The sequence below is a fragment of the Lethenteron reissneri genome, chromosome 34 (genome assembly GCF_015708825.2).
Source record: "Lethenteron reissneri isolate LAM-NWPU_2019-01 chromosome 34, ASM1570882v1, whole genome shotgun sequence".
Taxonomy (NCBI): Eukaryota; Metazoa; Chordata; class Hyperoartia; order Petromyzontiformes; family Petromyzontidae; genus Lethenteron; species Lethenteron reissneri.
In genome coordinates, this window is record NC_083812.1 from 16,086,896 (window position 1) to 16,108,259 (window position 21,364).

The following is a 21,364-nucleotide window of genomic DNA, read 5'->3' on the forward strand; positions in this document are numbered from 1 at the left end:
ATGAAAAATAAGAATAAGTTTTACCCTTTCTAACAATAAAAGTGTTAAGATATTCAAAAGTCTGGATTAACCACACGTACTTGTGGTCTAACACTGGTGAGACAAGGCCATAAAGAAGGCTGTCTCTGGTGTAGGCCAATCAGTTTAAAAAACACTGCATACATTATCACAGCATACCTACTCTAATCACCCAAGAATGTTTGTCCTTAATGCTCGTGACGTCACTACACATAGATCAGCCCCCCTCATTAATATTCATGCACAGGTGACGTCACTCTACATGGAGCACCGTCCCCCCTCTTTAATATAATCACGAGTGGGTGACATCACTCCACATCGAACAGCCCCCCTCATTAATAATAATTATAAGCTGACGTCCTCCAAATGGACACCCCTCCCCCCATTCATCATAATAAGCGGCTGACGTCACTCCACATGGGGGGCAAGGCGCCTCCTCCTCCCTCCTCGGCGTCAACTTACAACCCTCACTACAAAGGCATAACCCTCACGTCACGCGATCTCCGTAACGCTGTTGAGACATCAAAGTAAAAAGGAAGTCATGATGAACAAGGGATTATAACCTTAAAATGAAATAGGTCTGTGTCACCGCGCCCTTACAAATGGCACACTAATTAATGCAATGAATATCACATCGCAGTCTGCTTTTCGCTTGCAAGTTTCAGATTTACTGCAATACACCCATCCTTGGACGGGCAAAAGGCTAGTACCTATGTAATGTAGCTCTCAGAGACACTGTCTTGTTCAGTTATATGAATATTTATCATGAATAAATTCCGCGGACTCACTGATAACTTAACGAGTAACCGCGAGTGACTATATACACTTGGGTAACTTGGATAACTCTATTCTGAGACAACATAACTCTACCCTTCCAAGACTACAAGGTGCCCACTCCAGGAGGATGAAGACGACCCGCTCCAAGGTGACGACGGCGACGACAGTTCCCCCACAACAGCAAGCCCAGAGCCCCGGTTCGTGCCGGCTTTTATCCCCCTCACGACCGGGCCACGCCCCTATTCCCGAACCGTCTCTCACCGCACCGGCCCTGTCTGTCTCTGCCCTTATTACAATTTACGACTGTTAGGTCCCGTGCTTCCCCTCATGCGACCCTGTCAAAGCTTGTCGCATCAATCATTATTAGCGACCACTTAGGTCCCACATTACCCTAATGTGAACCTGTCCCCATTACATTAATTAGTAACCATGGCCACGGGGAGCCGTACTGTCCCTATATCACCCCGTACTGTCCTTACACCTACTATAATCACCCAGAAATGTCTGTCCTTAACGCTCGTGAAGTCACTCCACGTAGACCAGCCCCCCTCATTAATAAACATTAACAGGTGACGTCTCCAAATGGACACCGCCCCCCCATTTATAATAATTAGCGGTGACGTCACTCCACATGGGGGGGCGACGCGCCTCCTCCCCCCTCCTCGGCGTCAACTTACAACCCTCACTACAAAGACAGAACCCTCACGTCACGCGATCAAAGTAAAAAGGACGTCATGATGAACAAGGGATTATAACCTTACAATTAAATAGGTCTGTGTCACCGCGCCCTTACAAATTGCACACGAATTAAGGCAATGAATATCACGTCGCGGTCTGCTTTTCGCTTGCAAGTTTCAGATTTACTGCAATACACCCGTCCTTGGACGAGCAAAAGGCTAGTGTTTACATGTTTTTCCATAAGTATGTGTGGTTAATGCAGACTTGATGCCTTGCAAAAAGTATCTGTTTGGTGTTTGAACATCTTTACACCACTTTAATTGCCAGAAAGGGTAAAACCTAGTCTTAATTTTCATAATTCTTGATATTGGCAAAAAGGTCCCATAGATAATGCAAATGGACACAACTAATTTCCTGCATTAGACACCCAGGACGTGGACCGTCCAGAACCTGCCCACGACGCCAGCCGCCGCACTTGCCGGGCACACAACTCCCTTCCCAGGAGGTGCGCCCCTCCGGCAGCGGGCCGCTGTGCTAACGAGCCACGGGGGTCTCCACGGTAACGTCTCACTGCAACGGAAGCCCTATGGCTCACACCTGCACCGCTCGAGGCGGCGCTCAATTAGCAGTGGCAGTACTAGCAGTGGCCTGTCGCACAAAGGGACGTAGCAATTAACAACCCCCCCCCCTCCCCGTCACGACCCCCGCTCCCCGTTAACTATCGCACGGTGCCCGTGCCTCTCGGCGAGTGGGGCGGGCAGACGTATGCCGGCGCTCACGGACGCACCCATGCCGCTCCGTCAGCGCCGCTCCGTCAGCGCCGCTCGCACGACGAGTTAACGCGACGGCGGCGGCGCCGCTGGCTCCAGCAGCTCGCCTCGCGCTTGCCACTCGACCAGCCACGGGCGGGCTGGGCGCTTTGTGCGTTTGCGCTCGTAAAGGATGAATGGAAAGAAATAGATTTTGGCGTATAATGCGCACTCATTACTGCTGAGGACAATGCATTAAGAACGTTGTATTCAATCCAAATGAAATTACATTCTGAACTGGTTATTTTATTTATTTAGTTAATTTTGAAAGATCGGATTTTTACTTGTACTATCGCTTGGATATATTATAACATAAAATGTATTAAAATCAATTGTATTAATATACACAAATTACAAATTGTAATAGAAAAAGTTATATTATGCCGAATATAGATTTTTGTAAAATATTAATAACGTGTTGAGAAAAGGAAGTGGGTTTGGGTAGGACACGTCATTCGAAGTGATGGCCAACAGTCAAATAATAAAATTACAGTGGCAGCCAGGGAACAGAACATGTCAGGACGTTCCAAGAGATGGAGCGATTATATCACTTAATGAGCAGGTGCGAGGTGGATTACGATGTAGCAGGATCGCGAGAGGTGTTGACAGCTAGGGGAGGCCTTCATCCAGCAGTGGACTGAACATAGCTCATGATGATTATGAATAATGCCTCAGAAAAGAAATGTACCATATCTGTTAAGGCTTCCACTTTAAAATCACCTCAAGCCTCCATCTGTGCACCACATGACCCTCAAAATCCTTCATCTGTTCACCACATGGGAAAGTGAACTCATCATGCATGTTCGGGGGAACGCTAAACCAACAGTCTCACCTTACTGCAATTAAAATTACCGACACACTGACGCCATTCCACGGCCACGGGGAAGCGGGATGGGCTCAGGATCACGCACCGGATAAACGGGGCCTAGCCAAGATTCTCAGGGCATCCTCAACAGATCCCTCACCCAACTCGGGTGGCAAGGCTGATGGCAGCTTCTTTTAACAAGCGACTAGCATAAGTACCCAGCGTTGCCCGGGTGAAAAATATATTTCTTAATAACCTTACATATATACACAGATGGGCTGCTACCCCTGCCCCCCCCCCAGCCACGATCTCCTCGACCGCTGTGCAGTAATATGTACGGCCTATAGTGTGGTGGGGTGTCAAGGCCTAGTACCGTGCAGAGCCTCCTTACTGCAATTAAAATTACCGACACACTGACGCCATTCCACGGCCACGGGGAAGCGGGATGGGCTCAGGATCACGCACCGGATAAACGGGGCCTAGCCAAGATTCTCAGGACATCCTCAACAGAGTCTCACCCAACTCGGGTGGCAAGGCTGATGGCAGCTTCTTTTAACAAGCGACTAGCATAAGTACCCAGCGTTGCCCGGGTGAAAAATATATTTCTTAATAACCTTACATATATACACAGATGGGCTGCTACCCCTGCCCCCCCCCCAGCCACGATCTCCTCGGCCGCTGTGCAGTAATATGTACGGCCTATAGTGTGGTGGGGTGTCGAGGCCTAGTACCGTGCAGAGCCTCCGGCCTCGCCTAAATTGCCCACCCGGCTGAGGCTGGGTACCGGGGCCGTTACCCCCCCCCCCCCCCGCGCTACAATAATACTGTCTAATCGCTATAATTTTATTATCTACCGACCCTATAATAGTAATAGCACACATTGGGGTGGGGGGGAGTGAAGAGGACGTGAAACTTTGATGAATTTACCTCAGAGTCGCGTGTTAATGCGTGCGCATATTTTTAACGGGAATTAAAAATGGCGTCCATCCCGCAGCGAATGCGTCGCTACCCGTTGCCAGGGGCAACCGCCGGACCAATCGCGTCTCGCAAATCCCTCACATTTCGTCCAATGAAACTGCGTATGGTCCGGCGACACACAGACAGACAGACAGATTTGCGATTTTATATATATAGATACGTGCGCTTTAACCCTGGGCCATGGCGGCGATGCCACTGGATCAATGCGGAACAGACGTGCTAGGCTACTGGTGTCCCTCCACTCAGGTTAATTACATAAAAAAAATTATTTTAGCTTGTAGGGTAGCCGAGCCTAACGCTGAACGTTATTCGAAATAAACATACGATTGATTATCACGAGGGGGAAAAGGGAGGGGGCATGGGTGTAAATGGAGTGGTAGAGGCCGAGACTACGGAGCGACGTGGCTATGAAGCGTTTGGACAAGAACCGAGCGAAAATGTAAAAGCCCAGCCCTGTTCTTGGGCCACAGTGGTGGATGGAGCACAGTTTAACAAAAAAAAATCAGTGCCAACATTTACAACAGCTCCACAATCTCTCATGCTCCCAAACAACACGTTCACTTCGGTTTTGTTATTTGCTTGCATGCGTGCATAACGCGATCATTCACCACGGTCACACTCCAGCACAAGAATTCTCCATAAAACGATAAAACGCAGAGGATGATTTTACGTGTTGTCCGTCGTGCTGTTTATTGCCGGAAGCTAATGTGCTTGTGACGGCACACGTGCTGGCCTTCCCGAGCAAGTACATGAAATATGGCAAGCAGGCGACAGAGCAACACATAAGGCCATGTATGTACGTATGTTGAACGTCTTTCGCACCGTACGCCGCCAACCGCGCTAATCGTGATTGCTGCTCCAATGAGCACCAAGGTTGCGTTCATCCTCTGTATATAGCCCTCAGCCAGTGGTGGAAATTCCACATTCCTCTGGTGAGGGCAAGTCTATCCCATAAGATGATAATAGACCAGAGGACGCCAAAAGACCTTTTGCTGTCTAACACCGTTTGAGACAAGGCTCAAAAGAAAGCTGTCTCTGTGGACCAATCAGTTTCAAGGACAATGCATATATTATCAGGGTATGTTTTTTTTTGCGTTCTGACCACAAGCATTGTGGTTAATGCAGTCATGATTCCTTATAAAAGGTTTCAGTTTGGTGTTTCAACATCTTAACACCTGTTTTGTTGCCAGAAAAAAGGAGAAAAACCTATCATCATATTTTGGTACTGGCAAAGGAGGTCCCATGATGTATCCCATAAGATATTCACCGTTAACTTTCCTACAAAAAGCTAGCTATTTTATCGACCCAGGACTAGAGGGATGATGGGCCGTGCCAATCCCCAACGAGGATTTAAACTCGAAAACCTTCCGATTGCAAGCCGCTCATGGGAGCGCAGTGAGAAGCAAAGTGCATCAGCAATGGCAAGCTGCCGGTAGAGTGACAATTAAGGTCGTATCCGAATGGTGGCGCTATAACAAAGAAAATACAGCTGCAACACTCAGTGGTTTAAATGTCACGTATGCTATGTTGTTAATTCTTTCCTGGCATTGTTAGCATTTCTTTAGGCACTCATTCTGTCATCATGGGCCTCTCAATAAATCCAGTAACTAACCCTGAATGGCCAACTCTTGCCCTCAAAATATATGGCGAATGCATGAAAAAGTTAACAGCTATATACCAGCAGTTAATCGTACAGATCTACGGCAAGTGTGTAAATACAAACTCAAGAAAGAGGAAACATAAAATACTTCTCGACGGCGTTCATTGCAAGTCTAGCAGAATACGAATCTTCATTTAGACTGAAGGAGGAATCCGATGAGCTATGTATCTCTGCTTCACCACTTTTAAACAGGCAAATCTCGTGCAGTTTTCTTTCCATCAACTTAAAAGTAAACCGTATTTTCAATGCTTGCTAAACATTGTTTTTAGAGCTCAATAAATCACCCTGGTGTGCCTCTTAATGATTTTAACAATGTTACTCTTTATGGACAGACAGAAAAAAGCTGCACATGCTGTCATCTGCCTTGCTAGCGAAAACACGTTGCTTTTCCGTCTTTAAATTTAGGTGCACATTTATAATATTATATAAGCATATTATTTATTTATACTGGAAGAAATCCGATGAGCTATAAAGCTCTTTTTCACACATGTCCAGTAGAGGCACGGGGCAAGAACATTACAACAAACAGTACAAAACATGATAGTAGTGCAAAGTACAATAAAGGTAAACAAATCACACAAACACATTAAACTAAAACATCCTTATCCTACCAGGCAAAGCCCACTGAGGCATTCACTTATATTTACTTTTCACTTGTTAGCTGCAAGGATTTCGCACAATAAGCTACGGCGACAAAACTGCCGCGCAATACATGCAGCAGGAAGGCAGAAAAGGTAGGAAGGAAGCGAAGAATGTACGCAAGGGAAGAAGAAGATTAGGATACAGTAGGATCCTGGGCCGTGTTGTGGCTCTGCGAGTTCTGCCCTCCCCCCACATCTCGCGAGCGAGAAAACTCGGCAACTGCATCTTTGCGCTTAGTTTTTTTTCGCGCAATCAACACCCGCCGTTTGCCCTCTGTAGCCTAATGTCCCACAGGGGATGAAGAGGAGTTAGTGAAAAGGTTGCCCTCTACTTGTGGCGAACGGTCTCACTGGCCAGAGCGCTTTCTCCCGAGGACGTACAGTGGCCGTAAGTATTTTACACGAGTGCAGCCCAGTAAATTTAAAAGCAATAAATTAAGTTCAGCGTGTCTTGCGGTCGCTGCCAAGCCGGCAGAGAAACGATTTTACAGTTTGTGTGTGTGTCAGCGGTGTAAGTGCTGGCCACTGGCCCACAAAGCAATCGACTACGAAATCCAATTACATTCTTCAACTATTTAGGCTGCATTTAATTACAAAGTTCAGTTTAGTCTGCATACTTTTTCCCACTTTTTCCTACTGGTGTACCTTATAAATATATATGTGCACAAAACATAACTCCACATATACAACCATAATACAGAGCTGTGATTTGCACCCTACGATATAAAGTCAGCAACCCGAGTTCGATTCGCAGCCACGGCCAATATCAGTGATGAATGACACCTCAAACTGGTTCTGACCACCCTTCCACCCTTCGCAAATCCACACACTGACCAGCATGGTGAGGCCCTCCTCCAGAAGTAGATTGATAAACAGTTAACTATTTGACACGAGTTCTCAAAAAAACTACATTATATAAAAAAATAAACTGCATGCAGTTCTCAAAAATAGTTACATTTTTATTTTCTGTGGCTGTAAGAATCCCTTAAAAACTATTACAATAAACTCGTACTAAACAAACCCGCAAAGTAAACGGAGAGGATTCACATTTTACCCTTCTTTTCTTTATGTGAATTCCTGAGCCACCTCTGTGAATCTCATATGCTGCAAGCAATGGAGTGCGCACATGGATCAAACATGCACACACATTCTACTGCTACTAAAACCAAATATCCAAGCCTATTTATCCTCTACTCTCGCTCAGCACGCATCACATCATGGCGGTGCAGTATCTGTGGCTCCCGTACCAAGCAACGTTTTCACGTTTTCGAAATATGAAAGCCACTTCCTTCGCAGCGTTAATTTGAGCCGGCAGACCTATGAGGGGAATGTTAATTGTGGAATCCTGCTTTATGGATGTGGGGCTTGTGGCATTCGATAAAAGGAAACAGAAAGAGAAGATCGGGAAAAAGATACATATTTGCCGATGGAAGTCAAGACTCAACAATGATGATCGATCAATGAACGCCATTCATAGCATCGATGGGAAAACGTGAATTCAATCCACATGCAGTGCTGCCAATAGTATCAGGTGACGCAAGTGGGGAACGCAACTAAAGCACAGTGCACGTTGCTCAAGCCGAGTGCGTTGCTTCAAGAAAGCAGATGGGGTCTCAGCAGGTTGGCCTAAACCAAGGGTATGGGTGATTGATGATGAAGATTAGAGCACCCAGCAGCTGGACGACTCTCACTGTATTTAGCGCCTAACGGCGGTCGGTGATCTACTCCTTCTCGACCAGTAGACCACATGCCCCGGCAGATGGTACACACCATAGGTGAGCCGATTCATTCGGTAAAATCCAACATAGCACACTTGGCCGAGACAACGTTGGTTGCTCAAATGGATGGTGCGGACAATGACCAAAATTAAATAAAAATCCCAATCCAAAAAGTCCATTCCATACACCGAAAATTTCAACCCGTTTTATTTGGTAACAGTTGTCACTGTTGTAGTGTGATGACACCTTTGCATGTCAACATCAGAGCCATCAACTAAAAATACTTGTGGATGGCGGTTGTGTGCACGCACTCCAGGAGATTGTATTGATTGCTCTTATTCTTATTATAATGACTACGTTTGTTTACCCAAGAAAGCCTCACCGAGTCTCAACACTGTTCAAAAGGGTCCTGTAAAGATATTGCAGTAGGGATATGTTGCTACTGAATCTATAATCCAAAGCGAGTAATTTGCAGGTAATTTTCAGCATTGTTAAAACAAATTTAGCTATAGGAGGAAATTTTAGAGCCTAGGAGGAAACCCATGCAGAGCAGGGAGATAGAGAACATACAAAGTCCACTCAAAGTCACCCGAGTCAGGAATCGAACCCAGGGACTCCTTGCAGCGAGGGACGAGCGTTACCATTGGAACACCCTGCCCTCCCATGATCAATGCCTCATATACAGCCCTTTGTGACTCAAAATCTCATTATAAACAGTGTAAATACACACGCACGCCACACACACAAACAGCACTACCTCCGTAGCAGCCTGACCCTCTGAAATGGAAACGCTGAGGTTACACTGCGCATCTCTCGAGGGTCACCCTGTAATTTCAGACCCCTCCATTACTGGGCCAGCAGCCACTGGCCCCTAACGACCCCCCAAGAGAGAAAGAGCCATCAGTGGGTATGTGTGCATGTGCCTCGTCGCGTCACCCTACGGGCTACACCCAGAGCAGGGTCCATTGAATCCTAATTGACGTGCGGGAGAGAGGGGGGGCCTGGCCTGATGGCTAATGGGCGCAGAGCAGATGCCCCCCTCCTATGTTACCACCAATATCAATTTACACGTGCCCCCTTCAAGTGCTCGCATACACAACGGCATATTGTACAGTGTGCTTCGCTGCGTTAGAAGCCAACGGCAAACAGAGTTAACAAAAAAATATTACCGTGGATTTGTGATCCTGGATCATACCATGGTCGTTTGTTACGTGCAAAGGACACGACTTCAATTAATCCATTTCTCTTGATCACCTTTTGTTTTCAATCACATTTTCTAGCATGTCCCAGATAAACAGGACAACAGCTGTTAATGATGGGAACCTGACGATAATGGTTTGTAACCCTGTGCCGCTAATTATATATGCATAGCAAAAATCCTCCGTATTGTATTGCATATGTCGATATCACTGTATCATGTTACGCGTCTGATCACACCAATTCCGAGCTTCCTTAAGGTTATTAAAACATCCATTGATGTGGAGATGGAGGAAGACAGATGGTTACGGTTGGAGTGAGGAGGAAAGATAGGGGATGGAGAATAATTATGGGAAGAAAACGGGTCGGCCCGCTTGGAGAACTGTGTAGCACCGAGACGGCATGGCACAGATTGGCAGCATTGCATTTTTAATTGCCGGCTCCAACTGGGTCACGTCACGCCAAGGGAGGCAGCTCCGTTTTGCCTCTGTACAACATTCTGAGGCCTTCAAGTTCGCTGAAACAGAAAGGAAACAAGCTTTATCTGCTCCGAGTGCCATTTGGTGTCAAATGAGATTTCTGAAAATAATTTTGCATGGGAATGTGCTCTAAAAGCAGTTGTTTTTGCTGTTTATCTTGCATTGCCTTTATAGATCTATATTGTTCATACATATCAATATGTTTTCTTTGTGTACGAGTTATTAGCACACAAACTGGTGGATTTTAAAGTGCTTCAACACTCAGTGGTGCAGTATTTGCTTAAAATTGCTTCATTCACTCCATCCAGCTCTTGTAAATAAAATAATCAATATGGATTACTTGTATTAAACGTATTGGTTTAAAATTTAGGCGACTTACATATGATAAGCTGCTTGTGAGGAAATAGTATTTGCTTTGCACAATGCCTAAAAAAGGACGTCACAAAGCGAGTACACATTTCCAATTCAAAGCCTTAAGTGTGCCCTGCCAGCTCACAAGCCTCAAGCACTGTTCCTGCGACTGACTCTTCAGTGCTGAATTATTGCATGTCGTTAAGTCATAAGTGGAGCTTGCGTGCAGCCAACACAAAAGCCCTCGAATGTAACTATTGTGTGCCAATGCGAACAGTGTGGCAGCAGCGGCATCGGGCGTGTTACGCACGTTAGCCAGCATTGACGCCCGTGACAATAACACAATCAAGTACACTCAACACATCCGTCAATAATGCTGCCCTGAAAGTAAGAAAATATAGCCCCTTCCGTAATAAATGTGTTGGATTTGGGCCATTACACCGGGTGACAGGGTGATTCATACAGGCGGCAGAGCCACCACCATCCTTACTCGTCAACTTAACGGAGACAGCTGCGAGTGATGACACGAGAACTAGGTGTCGATCCTGCCAGTCTCATAAAACTAAAACTGGTGGCCCAAACAAAGAACGTCTACGAAACACGGTGCTGTCAGTTCATGCATGCACGAAAATAGAACCCTGGGAGGCACCAAACAACACGCAGGAGGCAGGTAGGACTCACCCTCCATGCCAATGAGGAGGAGGTTTGAGGTGAGTGGGCCCCAGTTCCTCTTGGCCTGCTGACGGTTGATCCAGTTCCAGTTGAAATTCAGGAAGTCCACCACGATCTTCTTTCCAACCGTGTCGTTTAGTGTCTGCTGCAGGTACAACCTGAACATGCCAGCACCGTGGTCAGTGAATGCTTTTACAGGAGCGCAAAGGCTTCCTTGTGACCGAGAGGCATGCGCACTCTCCTAAGAGTGTGCAAGTAAACGTGTCGTTGCGACGGTGGCCACGCATCAATGTTTGTGGGTTTTTTTTATTGACCGATATCTTTGGCACAATTATCTATTGTATCTTTTGTTCTCGACAAACATGAATGACATCTGCATTGAATTTGAGCTTAAATTGGCAAGCCAAGTTCGTGGCATGCCGCTCCGCTGGTGAAGGCGCCGTGACTAATGTGAGTTTCAGAACAGCGGGGTCGAGGGTCGCCCTGCCTCCTGCCCTGCAGATTTGTACCTCCCCTCAAAAGGTGGTGTTAATTTAATACAATAAAATACCACATTCTCGCCAGTTTGGCTTTAGCATTTTCACGTAACAAGTGTTTTCGAGTGGACAACAGCCATCATTCCCATGCTCCACCAACAACCTATTTAAAGAGACAGAAACAAATAATAAAATAACTAAGTAAATTTAAGTAATGGAGTAAATGTCAGTTGCTAAAATAAGACGGTTTTTGCATGCAATATTTAACAGAAAACAGAAGAGCAACATTCCTTTCAATAATCTTCACCGCAGTTTTGGAAATGCCACACATGTCATGTTTTTTTCCTCCTGGGTCTATTGATGTTTTCAGCTGTGGATAAGCTATTAAGTGCCTATGCCTGTTGCAGCCAAGTGTGCGTGTGACTTTAACTCAATCTGACAGCCACATCTGAACTTTAGCCTTTGATTTTTGGTAACAAGCATCAAACCCATTGCCAGCCACCCCAGGCACATGATGAACTCAACAGTAGTTCAACCTCTGGCAGTGTGATGTAAACTAAGAGACATTTTATGCACGGATAAACCAAATAGTCCATACGTGTATATCAATTATAAGCGTTAAGTGACATTGTGACTTAAAATGCAATTCAACCGAGCTCATTAATAGCTATAACACTCATGCAACACGCATGTTAAGTACGTCGAAGATAATCTGTTGCTAAAACCTACTGCCCTAAAGGAAATTCTAAACAGTTTAGGCAGTTGGCAGAGGCATACATGAGAATAACCTTTCATTTACTCATTCAAACACATTCATTTAAAAAATACCTTCAGCATAAATTATCTACAATATACAGTGTACATTTTCAGAAAATATATAGCTGTGTCTAGGCGGTCTATTGACCACACTTCATCACGCTTGTCAGTGCAGATTAGTGAAGGCGGGAAGCATAAACGCGGGAGCGTAGAAGTACAGTACAATACAGGTATCCCTCGACTTACGAACGTTCGGTTTACTAAATTTCGTGCATACGGAATTTACAAATAATGGACACTTTTAGATGCACGAAATCGAATTTCCACGTGAACGAAATTTCACAACGGCACGCGCCGTGAGATCATAAAAGAAGAAGCACCCGGGAGGCTGCGTTGTCATCGATCCGTGAATGTCGCGCCATTCCTGCAGTGCAACAGTAATGCCTCCACGTCTCGAGTCATCCCAACATGCAGAACTGTTGGTGAGTTCCCTGGAAAATAATAATTGTTGTTGTTGTTTTAAATTAAGTATTATTCAATCACTATGGGGACCTCATTTGCCAGTAAAAATATGATAATTGGTTCTTTACCCTTCTATCTGGCAACAAAACTGACACCTTTTTGCAAGGAGTCATGTTTGCATAGACCGCAATACCTGCAGTCATAAATACAAACAAAAGACATAACTCTGATAATGTGCACTCTGATAATGTGCACAGGACAGTGCACATTATCAGAGTTATGTCTTTTGTTTGTATTTATGACTGCAGGTATTGCGGTCTATGCAAACATGACTCCTTGCAAAAAGGTGTCAGTTTTCGATTTAAAGCTTTCGTGACTGCAGGGATTCATCTTCTTGGTTCTTTCGGTAAAGTCACGTAGAAGGGAAGTAATAAAATAATAAAAATAAAACATAATAAAACAATTCTCACGACGTTTCAGCCACAACGCAAGTAGCCGTCCTCAGGTGAAAACCAGGTCCGTCGAGGCGACAGAGTCTGAATGAAACAGCACACGAGCTTGGAGCATATATATAAGCTGGGCGCATTGACAAAGGAATTTGCATATCAAAAGGAATTTAGCATATTTATGGGAAATGCAAGAATGTGATTAGTCCTGCATATGCATGTGCATTATGCAGGATTAACAGCATCAAAGGGAGCTGCAGTTACTGCTGCTGCTGAAATTACTGCTGCTGCTGCAGTTTCTGCTGCTGCTGCTGCAGTTGCTGCTGCTGCTGCACTTGCTGCTGCTGCACTTGCTGCTGCTGCTGCACTTGCTGCTGCTGCTGCACTTGCTGCTGCTGCTGCAGTTGCTGCCTTATCCATTTTAATATAACACTATGTATTATTCTACCCACCCTAATGTGTATCACACTGCTATATGTTTACTATACAATTACGACACCATACATTACTCTGCACACTGCACCATGCCAGTGAGTGGAACGCGGTCTGAAAGTCACCGTAAACGTGAACACGGATCTTAACTGATTGTGTTCACGTTTACGGTGACTTTCAGACCGCGTTCCACTCACTGGCATGGTGCAGTGTGCAGAGTAATGTATGGTGTCGTAATTGTATAGTAAACATATAGCAGTGTGATACACATTAGGGTGGGTAGAATAATACATAGTGTTATATTAAAATGGATAAGGCAGCAACTGCAGCAGCAGCAGCAAGTGCAGCAGCAGCAGCAAGTGCAGCAGCAGCAGCAAGTGCAGCAGCAGCAAGTGCAGCAGCAGCAGCAACTGCAGCAGCAGAAACTGCAGCAGCAGCAGTAATTTCAGCAGCAGCAGTAACTGCAGCTCCCTTTGATGCTGTTAATCCTGCATAATGCACATGCATATGCAGGACTAATCACATTCTTGCATTTCCCATAAATATGCTAAATTCCTTTTGATATGCAAATTCCTTTGTCAATGCGCCCAGCTTATATATATGCTCCAAGCTCGTGTGCTGTTTCATTCAGACTCTGTCGCCTCGACGGACCTGGTTTTCACCTGAGGACGGCTGCTTGCGTTGTGGCCGAAACGTCGTGAGAATTGTTTTATTATGTTTTATTTTTATTATTTTATTACTTCCCTTCTACGTGACTTTACCGAAAGAACCAAGAAGAGGTGTCAGTTTTGTTGCCAGATAGAAGGGTAAAGAACCAATTATCATATTATTCAATCGTTTTCATATTTACGTACTTTGTTATGTTTGTGTTGTAAAAAGTTACGTAATTGTATATATTTTTTGGTATTAAATTAATGGGAAAAGCCACTCCGATGTACTCATCTCTTTCTAAATCGAGGGATACCTGTACACATCTCATCAGGATAAAAAAAAACTACAGCCGATTACATTGTAATAGGAATGATCTGCTTATGAAATCTTAATTATTATATTTCTGTCCTTAAAGAGGGTTTTTGGTAGTGTGAAGACAACTCACCTCGACCTACTGTCCCTGCCCACCCCTACAAGTGCACACCCCCCCCCACTTCCAAAACCACCCAAATAAACCCAAACTCCCCCCCCCCACGGGAGAAGGGGCGGGGCCTAAACACACAAAGGGGCGTGGCCTAAAGAGTAATGGGCGGGGTTTAACGTATAAATGGGAGTGCGAGTCATAAAGAGGGAGTGCGAGTTATCAAGAGGGACCGTTCCCAGAGAGGAATGGGCAGGGCCTAAGGAGTAAGGTGGGTGATGCTTAAAGAGGTAGGAGGTGGAGGGTAAAAAATAAAGGCGCGGAGATGAAGAACTAAACTGTTTATTTTACCAGGTAAGGCCCACTGAGCTAAAGAGCTCTTTTTCGTAAGCGAAATGGCCATCACAAATGGTTCCACGTGGAAATGTATAGCAGCCAAATACACTAAATGCATGTTTCGATGTGGAGGGGAGAACACGCAAACTTCAAACATACATCAAGCGTCAGGGTCAGGATTGAACCCACGTCCTCCTGTATACCAGGCGAGGAAGTTAACACCTTACCACCGTGGCGCACAAGGCGTGGCCAAAAGCATATAAGGAGTCTGGCCTGAAAGAGGCAGGAGACAGGGACTGACGTGCAAGAAGCGTGGGGGTCTAAGGAGTAATGGGGTGGGGCATAAAGAGGAAGAAGGTGGGGCCTAATGGAGGTTAAAATTCCCGGGTGATTTAAAGTCATATAAAAGCATAGAGGAATCAAGTACATGTAGCAAGACATTCTATTGGTCCTGCAGATGTGTCCACAGGCCCAACTAGTTATAGTTCAATGACCAAATAGTAATTAGGATGCAGAAATAGATGTTTAAAGTGCATTTAGTTTGTTCAGTTTAATATAGATGCCATGGGGGGGGGGGGTGGTTGCATGTAAAAAATAATCTATTGATATGCGTTGTGCACCTCTCCTCTGAACTCTCTCAAATGCAGACAACAGACACTTCTCCTCCGAGCTGCTTCTTCGCACCTGGGACCTTTTGCCCTGCCTGAAACATAATGCGTAATTTGACAATACCAGTGCATGCTGTGTTCTTACCAAGTTCGTATGGTTTATTAATATCCTTTATTTGGTGATGCTGCATTTGGCAAGTGTGCGTAATGTGCATAAGCACAATTCATTTTTTAAAAATGTACGCTCGTGAATGGGGGACTTTTGAGGAGGGGGTGGGGGGGTTTAGGAACATTGCAAAGCCCCAAGTTCAAGCCGTTGTATACAGAATCATATTTATTTATACTGGAGGAATCCGATGCGCTATAAAGCTCTTTTTGACAGATGTTCAGTAAGTGGCGGGTAAGAACGTGACACCAACAAACAAGACACAAACACGATATACCTGTCCCTGCCACCGCTCGCTCGGACCGCCTCCAGCGTCTGGAGGAATTCGGGGAACTTCAGGTTCTGCCGCGTGGCTGGTGGCACGAAGGTGGGAAAGTTTCCCAGCTTCTTGTCGTCGTAGTAGAGGAAGCGGTGCGTAGGCGAGGCGTACACCGAGAAGTCGCCCGTTCCCAGGTGATCGCACAGGTACGGGAGGTCCCACTTGAGTGCCGAGGCCACCAGGCCCGTGCCTGTCAGCACCACTGGCTCCTGAGCGACAGTAGCAGCAGAGGCAGCAGAGTGAGACATCACCATGATTGGTAATGTCCAATGTTGTCCTTCCCCACCGCACCTCCCATTTCACGGTTGGCTATGTACGGTGCGAAAGAAGTTCAACATACAAACATACTACGTGTATTCTATGTTGAGTTTCTCATGTTGATCCATGTCCATTACTCTCCTTTCCTGCATACTGTGCCACGGCTCTCCCTTTGCCCACCACTATTGTGCAAAAGAAGTTCATCATATGTACAATATGCTGCTGAATGAAGGTCTCCCCAAGTCTTCGCTAGCTGTCGCAGTCCCGCAATATAATGATCCTCCGAGCAACCGCACACCGGCTGATCGCTCCATCTACGTCGATGGATGCCCAGTTTGTTTTTTGCTTCATCGATAATCACGTGCAAAAAGATAACGGATCATTAGTTTGCTGCACATATCGACACGTCTAATAATGAAAATAAAAACTGCAGCCCTGTTTGTGTACCTTAAGTGTCAATTGGAACTTGCCCCAGTGACTGATGGGTCCTAAAACTGGTGCCTCATCATGGCTACCGCTTACCTATCCACGTCCACGAGGGCCGTGCAGTTCGAACGGTCCGGCGTGCAAAACAATTTAATCGTTACTCAAATTCAAGTGAATGTAATTATTTATTCCATGGCTTTTGAATAGATATTCAATTCTAAAATGTTTTGTGTAAAAGCTGATCATCGATTAAAGAACCTCGTAGGGAGTGGGTGAGGATGCACTTCCACTTTCATCGCTTTGACAAATACTCGTGACAAAGTTACGGCGACAAATCAGAAGCTGGACAAAATGTCTGGAACATGATAAAACCTGAGGAGAACAATGCAGAATGTTGCAAATAGATGTCATTACATGCAATAGACAGCCTTGAATACGCACTGTAATCTAAATTGATAGTGCTGTTATATAAAACAGCACGGTACAGTGGATACAAGCAAGTGACTGGATACATTAACAACCCAATACATCTAAAACAACACTCACTTCTAACACCAACGAAGCAGAACACAAACTCGCCTCTCTCGTGTATTGAACAGTTCTAAGGCAAGCCAACATTACAATTAAGATGATTGCAAAGCTATACAACAAAAACACCAGTCATTTGTCTGAATAACTGTAATGAGTCAACCCATGTGGTTGAGGCTGCCCATCAGAATAAGTGGCAAAACGATTAGGCAATTGCCTATTTAATTTGAACTGGTGGTCACTTCACAGCCCAGGACAAAGGAATGGGGCAAACTCACATTATGGAAGCCAATATAAGCGTCTACAACTTTAATATCATCATCAACATGTTTCCTTAACTACTAGCAACACTGCAAGTATGACAATATACAGTGGTACCCCGGAGATCGAACTTAATTCGTTCCAGAAGGCCATTCGAACACCGATTTGTTGAAACACCGAATTAATTTTCCCCATAAGAATTAATGTAAATGACATAAATAAATGGAATAAGTGAATAAATATGTGGAATAAATGAACATTGAACTTCACTTCACCTGTAGTAAGGAGAGTTGATGGCTTGAGTGGAAGGTGGTGAGGAGGAGGAGGTGGTAAAACCTTTGTCTGGGCAAGCGTCATGCACGCTGACCATACGCGTCCCAGCCGTACAGGTTCTTTCAACTCGCGATTGGCCGTTCGACCTCCGAATTTCATTCGGTTTCCAGGGCAAAAAATGTTCGGAAATATCGTTCGAACACCGATTTGTTCGAGTTCTGGTGCGTTCGATCTCCGAGGTTCTACTGTACACATCACCGGCAATGTATCACGACCACCATTGACATGTCCTGAATGGATCTAGAATGCGTGTGGTTTTTGAGGGATGTAATGTTTATTACTATAACATACCCTCAGGCTAAACTCTCCTGATCAAAACCATTATCACCAAATCGCACGAGTGTTTCACGCAGCGTTCATTAGGCCGGTATTTACAGAACTTTTCTTGGCACGCACACCGCAGCGGCGGTGCCAACATTCGCAGACCAGACAAAATTTCCACGCACGCAGGTAGCAGCACAATGGCATCCAAAATTTGGGCTGGAAAGGGTATCACACCAAGGGCACGGTGCGGAGTGATCGTTGCGCTGGTACGAGAATCGTCATCGGGCTATGGCAGTGCTTTCAGACTTCATGCCAAGTGGCAGCTCCCTCCTCAACCCCATTTCCTTCCAATTATTGATTTGGCCCCGCCATTATTTTGTTAACCCCCCCCCCCCCCCACTGCACTCTCTCCAATCTTCTTGATTGCTTGATCTTTCAACAATCACATACTATATAGACTCAAGTGAAGCGTGTACCCTTTTTTATATTCCAGTGTGTGTCTCAATTCAATTATTTTAATTACTGGAAAATAAAATCTCGTCTGTGCTAAAAATACATGACCACAGGACCATCTGGTGTCCCTAAAGAAGTCATATCGTCTCACACCCTGTGGGAGACACAATCCAGTTCTGTAACCACAGCTATAGGTGCACCATAAACCGTAAGGTAGGTGACACGGGAGGTATTTAAAAAAAAAACTAGCAGGGTGTGGTCAAATAAATAGTGTCTAAAACCTTGCTTATTTCACATAGACGCTGTCCAAATGTTATCTCTAAAATAGTGATTTACAATCATCCACCAGTGTCTCCCATACCTCGTAAGATGCTACAAATGTCATGATCTGTCATTTTAATTAAATATCATGAGTGGAGCACACCGCACTATGAACCCAGCATTCCGAGTTCAGTCCCCAGCCATTAACCACAGCAGTAGGAAGTGAAATATCTGAACCGGTACTGGGCACCCACCCCCTTACCAACCAACACGGATTCCAGTGAAATATGATCAATACTCCGAATTCCGCTGACACTGCACAGGAAGGCATTGATTTATTTAGCAATTGGGTTACCACTGCAGTTTCCATCCATTCAATACTGTGATGACTCTTTTTACAATACCTGTAAAAGTGGCACATCTGTAAGCGATGTTAATGCACTACATTAACTTGACCTTGAATATTTCCTCACCAGATTTTAGGACCTTAATGTGGGTTACTTAGCCGAAGCACACTAACCTTGCTCTACATTCAACTGCTGATAACTGACAAATGAACGTGGCCACTAGGACCAGTGTCCCACCACGAGCTACTCAGAATGTAAGGCGAGATCTGTATTAGACTAAAAATAAATAGCCGCACGGTGAGTAAAATACAGCATAACTGCCCACAAGCACATTGGCTTCGCAAAGTCCACGATCCCACGCACGTTTTACTGACAATGTGGGCACGGTCTGTTACTGCAAGTATGCTGCATCGTTATGCCACACAGAGAATGCACACATACTCTGCAGTACAATCACAACGGATAACACGATTGGTCAACTGAAAACTTAACCCTGCAAAAGTGCACACGGCCACTTTCATGCCGTCCTCCGCTGCCTCCCCAGATGGAAAGGACAGAGGCCTCCATACAGTTGAAACTTCACACCATTCACCCGCACAAAAAAGCGCTTCGACCGAGTCTGGCACTTGATCGGGTGTGACTCTAAAGCCTTGGGAGTCCAGTTAAGATCATAATAAGTTTTTAATCACGTTACATGTTGCCTGTGATGCTGTGCTCCACCATGGTCAAACGTAATGCAGGCTCTGTACCAGTGACACGAACATGAGTGTTCTAACTGCTGCCCCCTTTTCGTTTAATGCGGACCTGTCTATGTAGATTTTTCCTGGGTGCCAATGTTTACAAAGTGCCAGGGCCTAACACAATTAGTACACCAGGTCACAAACATGAAAACACACGCCAAAACTTTCAGCCGAAACAATATTAATTTCAATAACGCCTTCAACACAAGACATAATTAATACCCAATTTTTTACATTTAAAAGGTTAACACAAAACGTGGCCGTTAATCTTTATACTGCACGCCTCAACTGTAATGAGATTTAAATTGCTCCATATATTACTCTTCTCCTCCAGTTCAACATTCATAACATATATCAAATCCTGGTTGGCATGTTAGCGTTATGGGGGTTGGTATGCAGGTAACCACATAGATGCATTAATATTGCACTATTAATGTAGCGATTTTCCTGTGGTTGTCTATATTTAGAAAATTTTCCTTTTATTGGCATTGCATTTATGTTCATTCTACAAATACACTCCATAAATTATAGATTATAATTCTTGTATATGCATCATTCTGGGTTTGCGGTGTGTGTCAATAGCCACCCTGTAAAACAAACCCATGTAAATGAGAAGTTCCTTATCTTATTTAATACGTGCATTCAAATAATGCCAGTTGAAATTGAGGTGAAGAACCCCAAAAAAAGATTTAGAGCTGATTCTCGATTGTCTGGGTGCTGATGCATGGCCGTTCAGCGGTGGGGTGGTTTGTCTGGAACCCAAATTAATATATTTGGTTACTTTTCCATAGAAGTCACAACTTCATAATAAACTGTCCATTCTGTATAACGTCACTTGCGTCTGCATTGGACATATGTCCTTGTCTCTACGTTAATGACCCTACATCCATTGATGCTTTTTTTACTTCATTTTACTAAGATTTTTTTTTATAGTTTGTCCGAGTCGAATGCCATTGCAGGTGTAGGGATTATTACGGGAGAAACGGCGGACAACAAACACAGGGGTGTTGGCACTCACATACACGGGTGGTCACACCGACGTCCGCATCCGTTATTGCCCACGCCCCCAGCCCTCGGAGGTGATCCCTATAAAAGGTGGAGACCCAAAGAGCTCGAGGCAGTTCGACACAAAGCTGACCAGTGAAGATCCAAGACTCGGGAGATTAGGCCCTGGGACTCCCCGGTCTCGCCGTCCTTATAAGGGCCGAGCCGGGTAAGCCAGCGGCGCGGCCCAAAAGCTTCCAGACCGCTGCCCTTATCAGGGCAAGGCTGGTTAGCTGGTGCCGAGATCTGTGCTTGCCAGGGCCAGATCAGTCAGCCTCCCGTAGCCCATTAGAGGAGGACTGGGGAACAGGACAGGGGGCTTAGTACTAGGGTGGGCTTCCCATAGTACGGGTGAAGGGGCCGATACCCCTTCAACTATTGTGCCTGTCCCTGGGTTAATAAACAGTGTGCCTCAACTTCGACATCGTCTCCTCGAACTTACTACATCTGGTGTTGGAAGTGGTCCAAGCATGGATATGAGACGGACGACTCGTGCCCAAGACCCAGGAGAGGAGGACGACGAGGGAGGGGCGGTGCAAAACATCACCGCCGACGTACCTGCACAACTGCTGCCGGCTCCGACATCGGCGGGG

At 45.3% G+C, this 21,364-nt stretch overlaps 1 protein-coding gene across 1 annotated transcript in view; it reads right to left on the reverse strand.

Annotated features, from left to right (window-relative positions):
* HIF1AN (hypoxia inducible factor 1 subunit alpha inhibitor) overlaps nt 1–21,364 on the reverse strand; it is a 46,868-nt gene that overhangs the window by 14,272 nt on the left and 11,232 nt on the right. The window contains exons 2-3 of the mRNA XM_061565457.1: nt 15,815–16,065; nt 10,793–10,941 (exon numbers count right to left, since the gene is read on the reverse strand). Coding sequence (XP_061421441.1) covers nt 10,793–10,941; nt 15,815–16,065 — 400 coding nt within the window. The remainder of the gene's footprint in view (nt 1–10,792; nt 10,942–15,814; nt 16,066–21,364) is intronic.